This window comes from Cydia strobilella, chromosome 17 (genome assembly GCF_947568885.1).
Source record: "Cydia strobilella chromosome 17, ilCydStro3.1, whole genome shotgun sequence".
Classification (NCBI taxonomy): Eukaryota; Metazoa; Arthropoda; class Insecta; order Lepidoptera; family Tortricidae; genus Cydia; species Cydia strobilella.
The window spans coordinates 7,561,841-7,582,078 of record NC_086057.1 but is presented as its reverse complement, the minus strand read 5'-3'; the positions used below and the strand labels follow the sequence as shown (position 1 = coordinate 7,582,078).

Sequence of the window (20,238 nt, the reverse complement as noted above, 5' to 3'; positions counted from 1 at the left end):
CGCGCCAATTATGTGCTCGGCCTACAGTGGTACAATGGGACCTAAGTACAGTTCTGGAAAAAAATAGTCAAATGTTTGGTACATAATAAAGATTTAATGTATTTTCTATGTAACATTGTTGACTAGTATTGTATATTTTGGCTTAGATAGTTTTGTAGAAAAAAGTATTTCTGTACCTGTGGTTACAAAGATCGACTGTTTTATAAAAACACAAGCATGTAAATCAGGTAATAGCAAACGATATTTAACACGAACATTTACCTACACAGTGTCATTTGCTCATTTGCCTAAATTTTATAGAAGTGTTGAAAAATTATATAAGATAAATATAAGTTGAATTAGCTCCAACTAGCCAACTACTATGATAAAATAGTAATCATTACTTTCAGCTTGCTATTGACTATATTACATTAATTGTGTACGTTACGCAAACAAAATCATAGTTAATTTAATACACGTTTGCATGCCACGCCGCCTATGTCCGAAGTGCAGGTGCAGGATAAATAAGGAAGAGTAACTTAAAGCTATATAATAATACCTGGTGTTTCATTATGTTTCGTGGGCTCCGATAATGCACAGCCAAATAATAGTGAGTATCAGGATGGCGGGTGTACATCAACAAACGGAGCTGCGGTATAATATAAACGCATATTGCTTGTGTCAGCGCAACCTAACATTGTATAAAAGGTTAGGCATAATAAATTATAGGTTCTATTACCTACTACAGACTCCATCCATACGCACTCGTAACTCACTGTGTAAATAATTATGATAGTGTGGATTGAAGGCAGACTGCTAAACGTGGTGGAACCGGTAAATGCGGTCAGAAGTCTGTTCCCAGGTAGCAAAATGACGTCAGCGACGTCATAATGACGTAATAATGCCGTCATTATGACGTCGCTGACGTCATTTTGCTACCTGGGTTTATTACGGTAGACCTGCAACGGGAAATAGGTCGGTCGCATGGCCACCACGAACATGACGATGACCGTTACAGTCCCGCTGCATCCGACCTATTACGAAGTTACAGACGAGCAGGCCCAGGCCAGCAACATCGGGACCATACCATTGCCACCGCCACTATACTCGCCCCGCGCCCCCAGGTCGCCTTCATACCCGCCGACTTCACCTCACCCAGGCACTGCATGATGACATGCGCTCCAATAACAATAATACTTACATGGATAAGATCGTGCATTATTGGGCTGCGTCACATTGTCCGGCTATACTATCTCCGCACCGATTTGTCAACCGAAGTGTGACAACGCCACTACAACGTAATAGTACATTTCGATGCTAGTGCGGAAAGTATGTCATTACTTCACTAGTACCGAGATAAATTTATAGTTGTTCCAATTCATTACTACTTATTGATGAGTGTTAATATTAGTTTCCTTTAAACGTCGTAATCAACATAAAAACCTACTGTTAATGTAAGAATACGAAAAATATACATATTTCATATTTTATTACTTACCGTGTACTTACCTCTTCATCATTATAACACGTTTATTTTTTAATATTGACGATTGAAAAACCGTTCTTAATATGTTGTCTGAATGGAACAGTATAGCTATGGAAGGTAGAGGTAGGACTAGCTGCCGAAACGCCTGTCAAAGAAGAGGCGTTTTTTCTTACTGCAAGCATGTTGTAAGTTTCCAAAGGCAACATTCGATATTGTTTTTATTCCTTACTTACTTGTTGTTTTTCTTATTTTTTGCACCTCTATTAAAAAACGTCGTTCGATACACGTGCGGAAATGTCATGACATACTTTCCGCACTAGCATCGAAATGTACTATTGTTCCACGATGCGGGTCTCAAGCCAAAAACTTAATAGTTCTTAACTTCTTATTGCATTGCGTTGCTACGTAGTTTTCGTTTCGTACATATATTGAGGAAAAAGATGCAAATTATCGCAGCCCGATAACAAATAATAAAATGAATTGGTCAATCGAACCCCGGTCATGTTCGAAAGTTTTGGCAAACTTACCTTATCTAGATAACTCCAGTACACGTTACGAATTTAAATGATGTAAGTAGGTAAAGAGTGTTCCAAAGTTTGTTTGTTAAAAAGAAATATAAAGTTGGTTGTGAAAAAAAGTTGTATCATTTTAAAATGCATTATTTTACCCTACTGCTCTGCTGCGTTATGCGTACCCTATACATTGATTCGTTGTTCTACTTGCGTGGTATATGCGCATTAAGTTTATCAACTCACACTTAATACGAATCAATGTGTATTCGAACAAGCGACTATATAATGAAACGGCTTGTTCTTTTATAATTATACTAGCTTTTGCCCGCGACGTCGTCTGCGTGGAGTTAGTAATTTGGATAGCTTATTTTTTATCGATTTCCCATACAAACGTCCACCCCCCTTTTCGTCCCCTTAAAGGATACCCTCAAAAACTACCCTATGTCCTTAGCCCTATGTACAGCGCCCTACGCGTCCAATATAATAATGCTTTTAGGATGCTGTTGGGGCTGCCGCGCTATTGCAGCGCTAGTGGTATGTTCGCGGAGGCGCGCACCGACGGCTTCCACGCCATCATGCGCAAGCGGGTGGCGTCGCTGGTGCGGCGCGTGCGCGGCAGCACTAACAGCATCCTAGCCACAGTCGCAGACAGGATAGATGGCGCTTTCTGGAAGTACTGGAGTAGCCTACATGTTTATAATAGTTAAAGTATAGATAGATTACATACATAGATATTGTCACTAACATAGGTTAAGAGTTAATAGAATAAGTAACTAATATATTATGGAAATTGAATTTCTGAAATAAATAATTATTTAATTTAATTATCCCAGAAGTCATCCTTTAAGGGGGTGGATGTTTGTATGGAGAATCGATAAAAACCAAAATTACTAACTCCACGCTGACGAAGTCGCGGGCAAAAGCTAGTATGAGATATTCTGATATTGTAGATAATGACAGGTCAGCCTTATAAATTGAGTTAATTCATACAATTTAACACAGTACATTGTCGGGCCGAACATTACTCGGCTGTGCATTAATTGGTTTCATTTTGACAATGACATTCAATTTCAAATTCTGACTTTGACATAAGCTGAATAAGCTCGTCTTTGACACTTTGATAATGATAATGGTAAATTCATAATAAATAACTTATCCGCAAAAATAAAGTGAATTTGGTATTGCAAACTGTAACTTCCGTAGTTTGGAGTATAATATATGCTTATCCATCGCTCTAAGAAACGTCATTGATAAACACGACCCGGAAATCTTCAAAATTCTTAATAAGCAATTTGGTCACGTATTTTCAATTATTCTACATACGTGACGCCCTCATACAAGTTTGAATCGTGCGTCAACATGGTTTGTGTGCCTTGCTTCATTATCCCTGTGCTGCTGCTCATCTGGCATAGATTTATCCAGCCATACGTGCTTCGTTTCTGGAATCCTTGGGCAGTCAAGGACGCGGACGGCAACGTAGTGAAGACGGAAGCCCCGTTCAGTTGTGAAGGAGGAGTTTGTATGTTTGGAAAGAAGAAGTTGGAAAACAAAGCAGATGAAGATAAGGGCAGCGAAGCGTCAAAAGACGACAAAGAAAAGTGTAATGAGCGTATAAAAGCAGAATAGTTTGTTGATGTTTCCATTGTTTCTTAATATATGTTGTTTTGTTAGTTTATGCACTTGGCATTTACCTTGTAACTGTACATACTCTGTAGAATCGATCGCAATATTCGCTTTTCCACTCTCTTTTCTGTGCTTAACGATCCACACTCTCCTGAGTACCTCAAATCCTTATTTCAATACTACGGCATTTCTCGCGACCGCCAACTTCGCTCTTCTGGCAATATGTCTGTCCATCCCTCTTCACCGAACCGGGTTCATGTTCACTGTGCCTTTGGAACGGACTTCCTTTTAACATAAAAAATGCGCCAAATAAGTCCACGTTCAAAAAATCCTTACGTGCTTTCTATGCCAGCGGAATGAAAGTTTCTTAGTATATTTTTATTAGTTTCATAATGAGTCTCGTCGTTATTTATATATAGTATATATGTATATTATATTTGTATATATGTAATTATATGTCATTTTTATTTTATTTTTGCTGTCGTATTTGTAGCACTGCCCACAATCTCTCTGCTTAACCTTAAGGTTGACTGGTAGAGAATGCCTTATGGCATTAAGTCCACCTTTTGTACTGTAAGGTTTTTCTTTTGTGCAATAAAGATTAAATAAATAAATAAATACTGTATACCTACTTGTTTTTTTTTTAACGTAATGTGATTCTCTGTTTTTAATATTTGCTCTTGTTGTAGGTATTGAAAATTCATTTTTTTAGGATGAAACTGTAAAAAAAAATCTAACTAAATTATTTAGTTGCTGTGTTATTGGCAGATAGAGATTTTTCTAGCACGAACATCATTGTTAGTGCTTGACAAAATAAAAACATCGACAATCCTGTTATTGATACCCTTCAGTGTTAATTCTTTTTCTTTTCCATATTTCTGCTATGCACTCATTACATCAGTAAAAGTTGAAAAATCTTTTTTTCAATTTATGCGGATTTTTTTTTCAAAGACAAAGAAGTTTGACACCCAAAAATATGGGAAAAAAATTGGTAGTTCACCTGGAGAATCATGTAAGAAAACCTATGTGATGGTTTTATTGGCGATGGCAATTTGAAAAACAATCTTGGTGTATGTCATGTTTTTTTTTTTAATTATGAACTAAGTGGGTAAAGCATTAAATATAATTGATAGTTTCGTTACTCTTGTTCATTTATTTCCAAACATGCCACATTTGTTATGACAATTATAAGATATTGATGAACTAATTCTCGGAAGGAAGTCACTAGTGTTGCCTCGTTCGTGCTAGAAAAATCTCTGTCTAGTTATGGGACATGTCAGCTAGATAAATTTTATTGTATGTTAAGGCCCAGCATGCCAAATTTCCCTATTTTTAATTTTAACCTTGTATTTGTTTGAAAAAAAAAAGGTATGAAACAAAAGAAATACTATTTTGTTTGGTTCAAGGGTGTAAATTAGATTGCAACAAATATGTAAATTATTATGACCACTGCACATTGCTGCAGAAAACATTCCTTTATATTTATTTGCCAATTTCACCAATTTTTGTATGCACCTAGTCTTAATAGTATAATTTTTGGTTGCATGTATCGCTTTTGTTACTCTTGAACAGTTCTTTGTACTTATCAGAATGTTAGTACTATCAAAGATAGATATAACATTATATCCTCTTTGATACAATTTTCTTCCATACACTTAATTGAGCTGTAATCTATAGCAAAAACCGGCCAAGTGCGAGACGGACTCGCGTTCCAAGGGTTCCGTACATTACACAATTTTTAACAATGTAGCTATTTTTTATGTGAAACGTGAGATGTTTTTAAAAAATCCGTAGGGGTCGGATCATAAACTAAATAATTAAGTCCGACTCACGCTTGACTGCACATTTCTAATAGGTTTTCCTGAGCTATTATGTATATTTTTTTTAAATTTTAGACCCAGTAGTTTCAGACATGAAGGGGGGGGAATGGTCATTTTTGGCTTTTTTTAGGGTTCCGTACCCAAAGGGTAAAAACGGAACCCTATTACTAAGACTGCTGCTCTGACTGCTGTCCGTCTGTCTGTCTGTCACCAGGCTGTACCGTGATAGCTAGGCAGTTGAAATTTTCACAGATGATGTATTTCTATAACAACAAATACGGAACCCTCGGTGCCCGAGTCCGACTCGCACTTGGCCGGTTTTTTCTTAAATAACTTCTAAACTTCTATTTATTTTAAAATTACAAAAAAAAATGTTTGAGACTAACGAGCTCTTTCATTTGATATTAACACGATAGTTTTAAAAACTTTATTTTTTTATTTTCTCATTTATGCTATGCACTGCAAAATGCAAAAGTGGCCTCCATGTTTAAAATTCATTTGTTTATGTTACATGTCCATCTGTGGGTCACAAACTTACGTATGTGTACCAAATTTCAACTTAATTGGTCCAGTAGTTTTGGAGAAATAGGGCTGTGACAGACTGACGAACGAGTGATCCTGTAAGGGTTCCGTTTTTTTCCTTTTGAGGTACGGAACCCTAACAAGCATTTCTTGTCAACCACCACACCAAATGGGTAGGTAAACCGTAGGACTTTATATTGTTCTTTTCAATAAATGGTTTTATAACATTTAACCTTCGCGCTTTGAACACATTAAAGGTCGGTTGCACCAACTGTTTATGAACGTTAAAGAGTTCGCTAAATTTTATTGTATGGAGAGTTTCATAGTAAACCGCCGAGGCGCGCCGGGTGACGTTGATCAGTCTGTCAAGTGCGGATGGTGCAACTGGCACTAAATCACAGTTATTAATCGGGTCTATCGCGACAAAATAAAAGCGCGATGCGATAGACCCGATTATAAATGTGATTTAATAAATGTTTTGTTTAGCAAAAGTACTTATTGAAATGACAGGTTAGGAAAACGAGTTATTAGTTACATACATATATGAAACCAATATGAAACGGAATCCATTCAATAATTCATAATATCACTATATACTGTTACTGTCTTGACTATTGTGAAATAAAACAAAGGTACTGGAATTCGGAATTTTATTCCTGCCATTCTATTGCCATGATTTGATTAGTGACAAATAAATTGTTTGTGTGATGATACTGAAGTTAATCACATGACAGATAAAATATAACAATCAAATGGCAATATTCAATGCAGGTAATTTTTACAATTTATTGACTTACAAATGAGGCCTTTAATTACTAAAACTGCCAAATGAAAGTAGATCTTCTACTGATTATGATAAAATATTTTATTAAAATTCAGTGTTTAAATTAACATAAAATATTGAATTACAAGTATGAAATACTCATAATTATGTCCAGCAGAGTTCTTACAATCTAACTTATACAAGCTTACAGTCTAAAGCTGGCCATACACACTAGGGTATGCCTACGCAGTTTTGCCTGTACAGTTCAACTGCACAGGCAAAGCTGTATAGGAAACTGCACAGTCCAATGCCACACGCTCTGTTTTACCTGTGCAGTTGATAAAACTGCGCAGGCTTACCCTAGTGTGTATGGCCAGCTTAACACAAGTATGAAGTTTTTGCAACGGGATTAGAAACAGATGTTACAAATTGTGCATTTTGATCAATACCATTGCAGATACTTCATACTAGCACCTTAAACATAAGCAAACAATGATCTGATAAAGCAAGGTAGTTTCATCCTAAACCATATAAGGAAAAATATAATAAGAAAAACCTTGCGTTAACAAACCATGATCAAACAATCCTCTCATTCATGGCAACATTCAACAACCTCGGCGGATCCGAAACAAACGAGTGTCCGTGTGACACTGGCGACACAGCTTCCTTACACCTATTTAACATTCTTCAGTTCCACTTCGAAGACTAGGGTGGAATTAGGCGGAATGACTGGAGGGGAGCCTTTAGCACCATACCTATCAACAGATGAATACAATTAAACATACAAAAAAAATTAAGCAGATTAGTTGTGAACAAGTTTGGGAACAAATCAAATTATTTTATTAAATATTTTGATTTGTGTTTTTTTAAGTAGTCACACTATTATATATAAATTAAAAACTGTAATAGATGTCATATCTTCACCACTGGAGGGCTTCGTCACCTTTTCTTTAATATATGACATCTATTACAGTTTTTTTTTTCAGATTAGTCGTATTATAACCCCCTTTTTCATAAACGTCTACTAAAGTTGAGAAGCCGCTAATAATCGTTTGTCCCTTTCCATCATACCAATACGTCGGAAAGGGACAAACGATTATTAGCGGCTTTACTTTAGTAGACGTTCATGAATAAGGGGGTTAGTACTCTGATCTTTAGTTCAACACCAAACCACTATTAAACCTCAATCACTCAAGCTTACTCTTGTATTTATGTGTAAAAAAATAAGTAGTAGAAGTAGAAGTAATTTGATTAACCTATTTACACAAATGAAAGGGAAAACTTGATAAACTGAGTTTAGTTAGTCTTTAAGTTAAAAATCTGACTTCGGTTACCGCGATAGTTACTCATGAAATAAAACTATGAAAACGGATTATATCCTCCCACCCACCCGTCACCCGTTGACCACGAACGCTGTAAAGGGTTCGAAACGTCGGGATGTGTTATAAATTCAATATACGCGATATAATCCGTTTTCATAGTTTTATTTTAAAAATCTGAGTACAAAAGATAGACAGCTCATTTAGACAGTCCCAGTTTCACGGCTGCAATAATTTAGCAGACAACACAAAAAGCGATTGACCCACCTGTCTTCAGCCGGGCCGTCGCTACACATCATCAGTAATATTAGCATAGTACAAATATTTCTGAAGTTAACTTTAAAAAGAGCAACTTACGTGGCCGATATGTACTATCCCCTTATTCGTAAAACTTTACGGGCCTGGTTTAGTTAAATTATATAAGTCAAAATGACAGATAAAGACAAGGGATTCATAGCTAATACAGGCCAGTAACGCATTTATGAATAGCGCCATTAGTATAAAAGTCCAAGGCCGCGGCCTGGGCACAAGCGGCAAATCAAGGCATACATTACATTGCGCTCGACCAAATGTATGAACAGCTTTGATTTGCCGCGCGACGCTGTGTCCAGTCCGCGGCCTTGAACACAATATAAATACATAAATAAATATAATTTATTTCGAGTAACTACAGACTCATATTTTATGGTTAGTATGTACAGTCGCCATCAGATATATCGGAGCGGCCAAGGTGCTCACAAATATCTGAACACGCCTCTATTGTCAAGGCCGCTCCGATTTATCTAATGGCGACTGTACTTACAGCTATGTTAGAATCTACATTTTATAGAAATAGATAATTACTAGGGCAATGTTTCTAGAAGTACCTACCTAAATAATAATAGTTAAATAAACACAATAAATGAATAAAGGATCTTACGCCATGTTGGGCGGACAGACGATGCGCCTCTTGCCGCCGACCTTCATGCCGCTGACGCCGACGTCCCAGCCCGTGATCACCTCCTTGCCGCCCAGGCGGAACTTGAACCCGGGCCCCTTCAGGCAGTTGTCGAACATCTTGTTGTTGGACTTCAGGCGCCCTTCATAGTATACCTGGATACAGTTGAAAACATTCAATGCCTTCATATTTATAGGTCTACCACGTATCTCAGGCGGTTGGGGAAGAAGTTGCGCGGTGATTTTTTAAGTAGAAAGTCTAATAGTTTTATGCCTTAAAATGATTATAAACTGATTTATCCATTATTGAGGGACAGAACATACGCAATGCGACAATATGATGGGTCGAGTAGATTTGTAGCCCACCATAAATCATACAAAATTTACGGTGAGGAATAAAAAAAATGTGAGACTGTGACAAGGACAAACAATAACAACGCTTTCTCTGTTACTCCTACTGAAAGATACATAAGACTATCCCGTTCGGTCATTTCCCCCCACCCGATCGATCCAGTTATACTAGATTCATGCTAGCAGTGGAATGTATAAAAATTATCAGATATAAATAATGATGATAATGATGATGATGATTGTATAAACAATAGTAACTAACCATAACATTTTTGCCTGGCTTGGCAACAGGTCCGTTGCCAACTTTCAAGTCCTCAATGGCCACGCCTCCGCTGATGATCTTCTTTTCTTTCTTTTCAACTTGTCCATTCTGTTGAGCTTCCTTCTTGGCCTCTGGCTTCTTCGTTTTTTTTTGCTGTTGCTCGCCTTTAGCATCTTTCTGTAATTTAATTATCAGTCAGAATTATTAATTGTTTCATTTAATTTTTTACTTTTAGTAAGAATTAATATGTATATAGAAATCAGTTAACAGAAACGTTGCAATTTTAACATGAGAAAGAGCGAATATGTAAATGAAAGTTTTTATTAGAGCATATTCTATACTAATATCTAAATGGAACATTCCACCGAAACAAATGTAAATATCTTTTGCTGGGTAGAATATCCCGTTTCAACATGCTTTGTCATTGCTGGTAAAACAGGGCCTAGCTAAGATGACAATCATACATCGGCAAACTCTAAACGAATAGAAGAAATGTATCGGGATGACAGATGCAACGAAAACTTACATACAGTGATCATTTCCATACATTATTTCACTTTCGATTGGTGTTTTCTATCAACAATTCTCACTTGGCTAGACAATTCCAGCTAGTCTAGCCAAGTGACAACAATTGTCAGATCAGATAGCCAAGTCTTACCAGGTCTAGACCTGGTGTCTCAAAATCTGCCCAATAACGGCCCGGCCACGACATCGCGCGGCGGCGGCAGCGGCGAGCGGCGGCCATAGGTGGGAACGAAAGGTCCGATCGCTGTCTCGCTCCGCCGCTGGCCGGGCCGTAACAATACCAACCTTAGGCTTGTCGACACCGTTGAGCTGCGGCTCCTTGCCCTGCTTCTGTAGCTTCTTCTTCAGGCGCCTTCTAGCTGACTTGCTCAGCTTGGACATGTCCACCTTGGCCTCCTCCTTGCTAGTGTCGAGGGTGGTCTCCGCCTCCTCTGATGACTCGTCTTCTTCTTCTTCCTCGCCTTCCTCGTCTTCTGCTTCCTCATCGTCATCGGACTCTTCTTCATCACTGTGAAACAGTTACATTTAGATCATACAGCACATAGAATAACAGCATCCGTTGCTGAAGTCCTTAGAGCTGCCGCGCCACGAGGCCTGGCGCAGACATTAAAAAACCATTAGCTGAACCACTTTCCATTTCAATTAGTTTGTGAACATTATTATGTGCCTATGTTCAAACTTTTTTAATAAACTTTTATTATTATTTATATATCAATAATAATAATATAATGTAATGTAATTTAATTTTCAATTTAATTTTTAATTGTTATTTTATTGTATTATAAACCTACTAACCTTAGTTATAAGTAAAACAAAATATGTAACTAACAATATGTGGATCCTGGTTATCTAAATAAAGAACTTTTAATAATAATAATATACATTTTTCACTTCTCATGATAGTCATGTTCGTAAACTTGTTTTAACTTTTTGTAGGTAAGTTTGAACCGTTTAATGGGTGGTAAGATAGCTTGGAGGAATTACTGGGCCCAAACAGAAATCCTAAAAGGGAACTATAGCCTTAGTATAAAGACTATAATGGATTCTTTCATTAACATACAAAATTTTATCTTGTCAAGATGCGATGGAACGAAGTATACTGAAACTCAGAAAGATACAAAAAACGAGAAACGCAGACATCCGCATAAAAACTAAATTAACAGATGCTCTTCATTTTAGTTTGAAACAGAAGTGGAATTAGGCGGGCCACTTGGCAAGAAACGAAGATAATAGACAGACTCATCAAAAACTAAATGGCTAGGCTCAAAAGGCAAAATAAAGTGGGGAAGACAAAAGAAAAGATGGGCCGATGAAAAAAGCTGGATGTATACGGCAAAGGACAGGGAAAGGTGGAAAAGAATAGAGGAGGCTTTTACCCTTAGAGGGGCCACATAACAAAGACATAGATAAAGTTATAAACTGAAAATACATTGATAAGTGGAAAATAAAGATGTAATAATATAGTGTTTTAGCCGGCATAACATACGTTCAATATTCAATGATATGATATAACTTTTCTCACAACATTTTTTTTTAAATTACTGTAAATTAAAGTATTAATCTCTACATTTTACAACATATGACTAAAGCCGCATTCACATTTGTCTGTTGTGTTGTGACCGGTATCTAATATGAAACCGATACCCGTCACAACAAAACACGACAGACAAACATGAATGTGAATTAATTTTTTTTTACCTATCACTATCCTCAGCCGTGGTGTTTAGCTTGAAGGAGTCATCATTGTCATCTGTGTCCAGGTCTTCACCATCAAGGATCTTCTGGAGCTGGTCTTCACCTTCATCATCAGAGTCTGAGCTGTCAGCCTGGGCGGCTTTCTTGTCCTTCTGTTGAGTGAAAAGAAATTTAGTAGCGTCTAAAGTTATTTGTATAAATGCATTTGCGGGCAGGGCATTGAGAAAGTGGTACAAAAGCCGTGTGCCCAGGCATTGTTTGGAAAATTACCTTTTGCTTTTTGGCATTTTTCTCATTGCTGTTCTCAAGTTTCCTCTTAGCTGCGGATACCAGAGTGGGGGCCTCATCCTCTTCCTCCTCATCACCTTCAGACTCCTCTTCGTCTTCAAACTCAGGGTCCAGGTAGCCAGTTAAGTGGACATTGCTCTTTCCTGCAGGTATTTGTTGTGATTAATGAAGGAAAAAGTTTTAAATATATATAATATTGTGTGATGTGTCAATTTGTTTTTTTTTTTTCAATACTGGCTTAATTAAATCATCACAAAAAAAAATTTAATTTTTTTATTGCACAATGCAAATGGTAATAAAGGTAACAAAATAAATTAGCGATAGACCCGTTTGTAAATGTGATTTAATAAATACAAACGTTGTCTCTTTTGATTCTAAAAGGTAACCTTTGCTTATGTTAAGCCTAATTTGATTTGATTGTCAATAATAATCAATCAAAACTACTCTATAATGTAGGTTTGGCTTGCATAAAAGTTGTAGGTTTATCAATACCTATTGGTATTGGTGGTATTTAGGTATGTCAACTTAACACAAACAAAATTTAGTTGCTATATTAATATGTGGCTTTCCATTACAAAAGGGTCCTTATGCTTCAAGTACAATCTTTTTCAGTTTCGATCTGAAATATCAACAGATATTCTGATAGAAATGTCCTTATTGCAAATGTTCCCCGTAAGAATTATCATCACTAATAAATTAAAACACTTCATCAAGTTGGGTTGAATTGACCCCACACTATGGTGAAATTGTTAAACATAATTTGAATATGACCTAGACTAGAGATGCCACGAATATTCGGCAACTATTCGGTATTCGGCCTATTCAGCTACTTTGCCGAATATTCGGTATCCGGCCGAATGTTGCCTACTATTCAACAAAACAATATATCTTAGCAAACATTGTGCTTTGTTGGTATACAGTTTTCATAATAATTGTAACTCAAAAATGTTCGCATGCGACAACGAATATTCGGTGCTCCGGCCGGGAGAGGGGCCAAATATTCGGTATTCGGCCAAAACCACTATTCGGGGCATCAACTTACCGTTTGTCATAAATGAAATAGCATCTCCGGATTTGAAGTACAGATCCAAAGGCACTTGGATATTGGTCAACTTCTGAAGAGTGCACACCAAAAAGTTCTTTCCGTCGACCACCACCATAACTTGGCACGGGCCATCATCGCCTGTAGAGGTGTCCATCGCCGCCTGGGATATGTGGAACGGTTTTTCCACCACTTGGGTGTACCGTTTGTTCGGTTCCATTATCAGTCCTGTTTAATAATATTTTATATGAATACAAATTTTAAATCAAAACTGTATTCAGTGAATTTATAATATTTACTAATATAACTTTTTACTAAGTTATAATACAAGTTGATTCCTGATTTAATTATTTCAGTTAACACAAAAAGCTATAAATTGTAATGAAGGTTACCATGCCATAACCAACATCTGCCCTCCAGCAGATATTAAAAAGGTATTTTTGCAAAATTCTAGGCAACGTAGCACCAATGTAACAGCACAATTTATGATACACTGTTATTTTCTCAAACATGAGTATGGATAAAAAAGGGTGCTTAAAACCGGACTCACGGTACGCAAGAAAGACGAAAGAAGACAGTTATTTCGTAAAAAAATGTACACATGTTTATCGTGACAGCTACTTCAAAATGCAGCGGTTGAGATGCACGATGCACGTATGTGCATTTTATAGTATGGGTAGGTAGATGTGGGATGACATGTTTCCGAGCTGAACAATTTGTTGGACTAGATCTAGTAGAGATAGAGCTGCATAAATATTAAACAAACAACGTTGAGATGTTGCAAGTATAGGTTTTTTACAAGAAATATGTTACCGGTTAGAAACACGTGGTTGCGATCCCGCCGGTTAAAATTACTTACCCCAAAACATGGTGGATAAGGATTCAATGGTAACGGTTAAATAAAGACTGTTAATTAGTAATTCCAACTTCTGGAACTGTTTCGACACCAAAGTTCTCCAATTTCGCTTAAAATCACAATGCTTTCAATCTAATTTGGAACTGGACACGGCGCGCGAACTCGGAATAGTCGGAATGGCAGGCCGGGGCCGGAACGAACACGAACACGCCACAGATAAAAAAGAACAGAACAGATAAGATAAAACACAACCATAGACTATAGTTATTCGAGCTAAAACGCCCATTCATTGTCTATCATAGTAGTTAGTGCTGTCCAAGTGATGTCCATTATTTGGATCCGCTATAATTTAAACAAATAAATAACTGTAAAATTCATGGTTTTGTGATATCACGGATTAATTTGGAAAAACGGACGAAAAAACTTGTTTATACAAAAAAAAGGAATAGTACTGTATAACTATAAAATATAGTTTGGCGCAGGACTGTCTCATTTCAAACATAGACAGAGAGATTCATACTGTGTTTGTCTTACGATAGTACAAGCATCCAAAAGAAAGGGACGAGTATAATTGTCCCGGTTCGTACTGACTAATAAGTTGTGTTTGCTAGACTATATTTTTGCACCTTTCTTTGTTCTATTATTTGATCATTTTATATAACGCAACAATGCATTTTCATTACCTCTAAATAATAATTTATTTTATTATTTCAGTATTCGCTTTTTGCTCCGTATATAAAAGATCGTGTGAAAATAGTTTAAATTTTTTTATTCACAATCATTGCGGTTTGACGTTTTATGCACCATAGACGATAGATTCTTTTCTGTAAACTGTCAGAGACGGCAACAGTAATTCCTAACCATGGTGATTATTTTATTTTAGTTAAATCCCATTAAATCTTTTCAATCTCTTCAATATGTGCTACAATAGTGGATTTTACAAAACTCTGTGTGAAAACTCTTCTTGTGATGTCTATATTTACCCCATAACCTGACACATTCCAGGGTCGCGTCAGGACTAAGACCGTGAAGAAGGCAGCCAAAATCATTATTGAGAAATACTACACAAGGTTGACCCTTGATTTTGACACCAACAAGAGGATATGTGAGGAAATCGCTATCATTCCTACGAAGCCCCTTCGTAACAAGATCGCCGGGTAAGTAGAGATGTCTTGTTTTGATTACACCTTTTTGATTGAATGATCACTCATTATAAATTGAAGTCACAGTACGGCGAGTTTTCTGGCCACCTTGCCCGTTGACGGCGATTTAGGCCAAATTTGTTTTTGTTAATTGTATTTTGGAATAAATTGATGAGATTATAAAAAAAAAATATTGTAAAATTCTGAACTTCACTAATTTAACCTTAAATCACGAGTTACGAGTAGACTATAACTACTTATCTTCTTCTTCTTCAGGCTTTATCCCATTTTTATTTGGGGTTGGCTCTCCTAATCAATTTTCTCCAGTTGCATCTGTTCTGGGTCGTCGTTGGGGTCTATATTCTTATTCTCTAGGTCTTTCTTAACTACGGACATCCATGTAAGTCGGGGTTGTCCACTCTTTTTCGGCTTTTCCACACACTCTAGCACCTTCCTAGTCATGTGGTCCTCCGGCCTTCTCATGACATGACCATACCATCGGAGTCATGTTTCCGCTAGCTTGTCCTGTATGGGTCTTATTTTAAACGAGCCTCTGATTATTATTATTATTATTTGTATCTCCTTGGATATCACGGGCCTATGCATCCCGGTCTTTTGATAGGCTTGCTTGGGGATATAAATCCAACACGTAGAGGCCCCTTGGAGAGCTTTAATGTCATGTAGAACGCCTGCTGGTACCCGTTCACAGGCGCAACAATAGACACCCATGAACTGGTCGCAGCAGGCATTGGGACTATTGTAGAAAAAGTGAACAGTATACCGGTCTATGGATTGAAGTTTGGGTGGACAATGAGACTGGGCTATTGTAAAGAAGTCCGGACACCTGACCATAACAATGTTAAAACACGTTATCGAGGCAGGTGGTGACTTGCCGCTTACTAGATGGGCCCCTGAAACTGCCGTCGTGAAGACGACCAGGAGCAACACCGGTGTGAGCGGCTCAAGGGTGTCGAGAGGTGTGCGCCGCTTTCTACCCAGTGACTGTTAACAGCCACTGTGCCAACTCGCGTCTTATGCATCTTTCACTTCCACCCCTGGAGCATATAGCTCTTACGACTCCCCTCTGGACGGCCAATGAGGGCAAGCCAGAGCTGAGAGTCCTGCGGGTCCCCTTGGGGTCCACTCCGACCGACGAAGACACGCCGGAGACGGAGACCCTGACCGACTCTCTGGAGCACTCGGGTCTGTGGGGTGGTCACTCCCCAACAGCTCGCCACAAGCTGCCCTGCGGGCTTATTATTATTATTATTTTTATTCATTACATTTCACAGCATAACAGTGATCCAAAGCACTGTGAAACCAATAGACATTTCATACACATAGTACACAAATCTAAATTAACATATAACAGAATAACACACGTCCAACCATCCACTCGCAAACACATCACAGTTTGGTGCTGATTCGAGGAGCGAGTTTAGCAGGTGCAAGGCTTGAACAAGCGGTGATTTACGGCGGGACACAGTTCGTACTGGTGGCAGCGCTAACAAATGGCGACAACGCGGTCGAAACAGAACTCTAGTCGGTGAGGGAACATATAGACGCAGCAACTGAGCTACTAGTTTGGGGCAGTCAGAATCCCCACGTAAAATTCTACTGGCTAAAGTACACAGTCTGTAATTTTGCCTCGCCTCAAGTGAGTTAAAACCTAATGTACCCTGCAAAAAATTTGTAGGGTATAAAAATAGGTAATATCCGTACATTTTTTTGTAGAGGGAGCGTAGAAACGCCTTTTGCACTCGCTCTAGCAGCAGGATATAGGTTGTTTCATAGGGGTTCCAAACAAACAACACAAGCCGCTTCAAGCTTGCTTCTGACAAGAGCGGTGTAAAGGAGTTTTATTGACCTGGTATCTATGAAATCCCTAGTCATCCGAGTAACGAACCCTAGTCTCTTGTAACAGGTACGAGCCAGCGTATACATATGCTCATGGAAGTTAAGGTTCGCATCCAGAATAACTCCTAAATCCCGAATAGTATTGACTCTAGCTATTGATTCGGAATCTAGAAGATATTTATTATATCTCGTGGAAGTTAAGGTTTGCATCCAGATTAACTCCTAAATCCCGAATAGTATTGACTCTAGCTATTGATTTGGAATCTAGAAAGTTAAGGTTCGCATCCAGAATAACTGAATAGTATTGACTCTAGCTATTGATTCGGAATCTAGAAGATATTTATTATATAGCGGATTGCGGGTCCTACTAAATGTCATAAGTGCACATTTTGCAGCATTAAATAGAAGTCCGTTATCGAGACTCCACTGATGTACTCGGTCAATATCATCTTGCAGTGACATACAATCCGATATATCCTGTATGCCATAAATCAGTTTCAGATCATCAGCATCGGCTGATGTAACGCTTTGGCACTTTGTCCATGAGTGTCACTCCAGCAGACCACCTTAGCATTCGCATTTCAGTGACGTGAAGTTGGTCGGATTGTTGCTTCTTGAGAGGCCAACATTCTGCACCATATAACATTGCTGGTCTTACAGTGGTTTTGTACACTTTGCCCTTCACGCGGATGGGCATCCTCGGGTCACAGAGTACTCCTGTAAGCTCCCTCCACTTTTGCCAACCCATACTTTTACGATGCGCTACGTCGCTGTCAATGTAGCCGTCATTGGTTATTACGCTGCCTAGCCTGCCTACACTACTGTGTTTAAGTATCTATTAAAGTTTTGTACAGTTAAGCGCAGTATTTTGCAGGTGTAAAGTATGTTGGGAGTTACTGTTGGCAAAATTGCAGTGCATATATTCAGTTTTCTCTGCTTATTCTCAGTCCCGCTTTTTCTAGGGCTGACCTCCAGCTTTCCAGCGTTCTTTGGAGTATAGACTATAACTACTTATGTAGGCCATAAATTTAATGTTAAACAAAACATCAATTTAATTTGTATGTGTGTGTGTCTTGTCAATTTGTTCCAGAAGAGGCATTCCTAACCTAATAGTCATTACCTTGGTACTATTGGTACTGGCAGTCAGTGTAGTGTTTATGACAAAATAGTAGATAATACTCCACTGAAGAAATTAATTTTGATTATACTAGCGACCCGCCCCGGCTTCGCACGGGTGCAATGCTGATGTATTATACATATAAACCTTCCTCTTGAATCACTATTATCTATTTTAAAAAACCGCATCAAAATTTGTTGCGTAGTTTTAAAGATCTAAGCATACATAGGGACAGACATCTATCCAGACAGCAGGAAGCGACTTTGTTTTATACTATGTAGTGATTATTATTCTGTGATTGGATCCTTATAAGACAAAAAGGGTAACATGTAAATTTTGCCCTATTGTCTTATTTGTAAGATTTTCGTAGGTTTGCCACCCACTTGATGAGGCGTCTCAGGAACTCCCAGGTCCGTGGAATCTCCATCAAACTGCAGGAGGAGGAGCGTGAGAGACGTGACAACTACGTCCCTGAAGTCTCCGCCTTGGAGCATGACATCATCGAGGTTGACCCTGACACCAAGGAGATGTTGAAGATGCTAGACTTCAACAACATCAATGGCCTCCAGCTGACGCAACCGACTACCTCGGGTGGTTATGGTGGCAGACGTAATTAAGGATAATAAACATTATAATGTACCAGTTGTTTTATTTTTATTTGTATATACTTTCTATTAGATGCCTTTTGAAGACAGTCTTCAGCATCTGAAGTAAAATATACACAAAAGGCTAGTTTTCACAAATAATATTGGCGAGTTTGAGAACAGCCTTGAAAGTCATTTAAATAATTAAGACTGATAGGAGAAAACAAAATTTAAGATTTTTATGAACAAAATGCCTCCTGTTTAGGTTTGTTACTTAACCTCTTGTCTGTGTATGATGTTGAAAAGGATCCTTGGGTAGGAATTTAGATCTATTGTTTTAAATAGGCTGCATACGAGGGGTTAAATCTTGTAAAGCTAGTGGATCAGATCTCTTCAATGCTTTCAGTGCCAAACGCCCCATTTCCTATACAAAATGAACCCACCTAGCGGGTTCTTCGCAGTGAATGTGTGATGATGATGCTCTCCTGATCGATTTCGGCCACAGCGACTGTGTGCTCTGGTGAATGTGTATGTAATCGCCAACCACTACTTTCTCATTTCCTACTTTAAAAATCCCGCGACAAAGAATAAACTAAAAATATTATATCAACTGGCAACATTACTAGAACAAATTGGTTGTTTGATATAGACATAGCATAGTATATACCAAAGAGTAGTATAATGTATATACCATATACAATTATAGTTTGTCAAAGGACTGTCTCATTTCAAACATAGACAGAGAGAATCATACAATCTTTGTCTTACACTAGTACTAACTAGCAACCAAAAGAAAAGGATGAGTATAGTTTTTTTTTGCTCTTATTTACTGACAACTTGGTTTGACCAACTATAGTTATAGACGCGCCACCGAGCGACCGGGGCCGGGGGTAAGCGAAAGAAAATATTCATATAAAATTTGGGCAACATAGGATTTTTTCTCTTTCACTCTTGTAAATTTCGGTATTTCGCCATCACCTATGATGCCACTACGTCGGTGATAAGGACAAAGCATGGCACTATTTTCTCTTTCCTCTTATAGGAATCGCAATAAGACTATCTTTTTCTATCAAAGAGTGTCAGGCCCTTGATATTGGGGTATTTGACTACTAGTCAAATCACCTTCTTTTTTCGAACTGTCAAAACAATTTTGCTGCTAGTCTGGCTAATGAAAGTTGAACCTGAAAAAACGCGGCAATTTAAAAAAATTGCAGCAGGCGGCTCCTTGATTACAAGGATTGCATAATTTTTATGATTTCTAGGATATGAAAATTATAAAAAGTATATGTTATGCAATCCTTGTTATCAAAGAGCGGCCTGCTACAGATTTTTGAAATTGCCACGTTTTTTCAGGTTCAACTTTCATTAGCCAGACGTGAGCCAGACCCAGACTATGGAATTTATATGAAACACTAGCATGTGACGTCACAATCAAATTACTTACTTTTTATAGTTTTATACGGGTTTTAAAATAGAAATTGTGACTAAAAATAACTGCTGTCTACGTTTCTCTATTAATCTTCTGGTGCTTTATTTCATGCAAGGTGTAAAATAATTTA

The 20,238-nt window shown here is 37.9% G+C and overlaps 3 protein-coding genes across 3 annotated transcripts; 2 read left to right on the top strand and 1 right to left on the bottom strand.

Annotated features, from left to right (window-relative positions):
* Positions 1-3,094: 3,094 nt before the first annotated feature.
* Positions 3,095-4,231, top strand: LOC134748960 (UPF0729 protein AAEL015238). Its single transcript, XM_063683826.1, has one exon. The coding sequence runs from the start codon at positions 3,337-3,339 to the stop codon at positions 3,601-3,603; it is 267 nt and encodes an 88-aa protein (XP_063539896.1). The 5' UTR covers positions 3,095-3,336; the 3' UTR covers positions 3,604-4,231.
* A 2,347-nt stretch (positions 4,232-6,578) lies between these two features.
* LOC134748959 (46 kDa FK506-binding nuclear protein) lies at positions 6,579-14,170 on the bottom strand. The gene is made up of 8 exons (XM_063683824.1): positions 13,983-14,170; positions 13,124-13,351; positions 12,064-12,224; positions 11,797-11,945; positions 10,384-10,606; positions 9,574-9,750; positions 8,944-9,116; positions 6,579-7,460 (listed from the first exon to the last, which is right to left on the bottom strand). The coding sequence occupies exons 1-8, from the start codon at positions 13,990-13,992 to the stop codon at positions 7,379-7,381; spliced, it is 1,203 nt and encodes a 400-aa protein (XP_063539894.1). The 5' UTR covers positions 13,993-14,170; the 3' UTR covers positions 6,579-7,378.
* A 557-nt stretch (positions 14,171-14,727) lies between these two features.
* On the top strand, positions 14,728-18,734 carry LOC134748993 (small ribosomal subunit protein eS17). Its single transcript, XM_063683877.1, has 3 exons — positions 14,728-14,844; positions 14,985-15,136; positions 18,466-18,734. The coding sequence occupies exons 1-3, from the start codon at positions 14,842-14,844 to the stop codon at positions 18,710-18,712; spliced, it is 402 nt and encodes a 133-aa protein (XP_063539947.1). The 5' UTR covers positions 14,728-14,841; the 3' UTR covers positions 18,713-18,734.
* Positions 18,735-20,238: the final 1,504 nt, after the last annotated feature.

Bases quoted from the DNA above. Each gene is read 5' to 3' on its own strand.
- LOC134748960 (XM_063683826.1), top strand. From the start codon at position 3,337: ATGGTTTGTGTGCCTTGCTTCATTATCCCTGTGCTGCTGCTCATCTGG.
- LOC134748959 (XM_063683824.1), bottom strand. The intron at 12,225-13,123 runs GTAAGTTGATGC...AAATACCTGCAG, and splicing joins TATTTCATTTATGACAAACG to GAAAGAGCAATGTCCACTTA. The intron at 11,946-12,063 runs GTAATTTTCCAA...TTCACTCAACAG, and splicing joins AAAATGCCAAAAAGCAAAAG to AAGGACAAGAAAGCCGCCCA.
- LOC134748993 (XM_063683877.1), top strand. The intron at 15,137-18,465 runs GTAAGTAGAGAT...AGATTTTCGTAG, and splicing joins CTTCGTAACAAGATCGCCGG to GTTTGCCACCCACTTGATGA.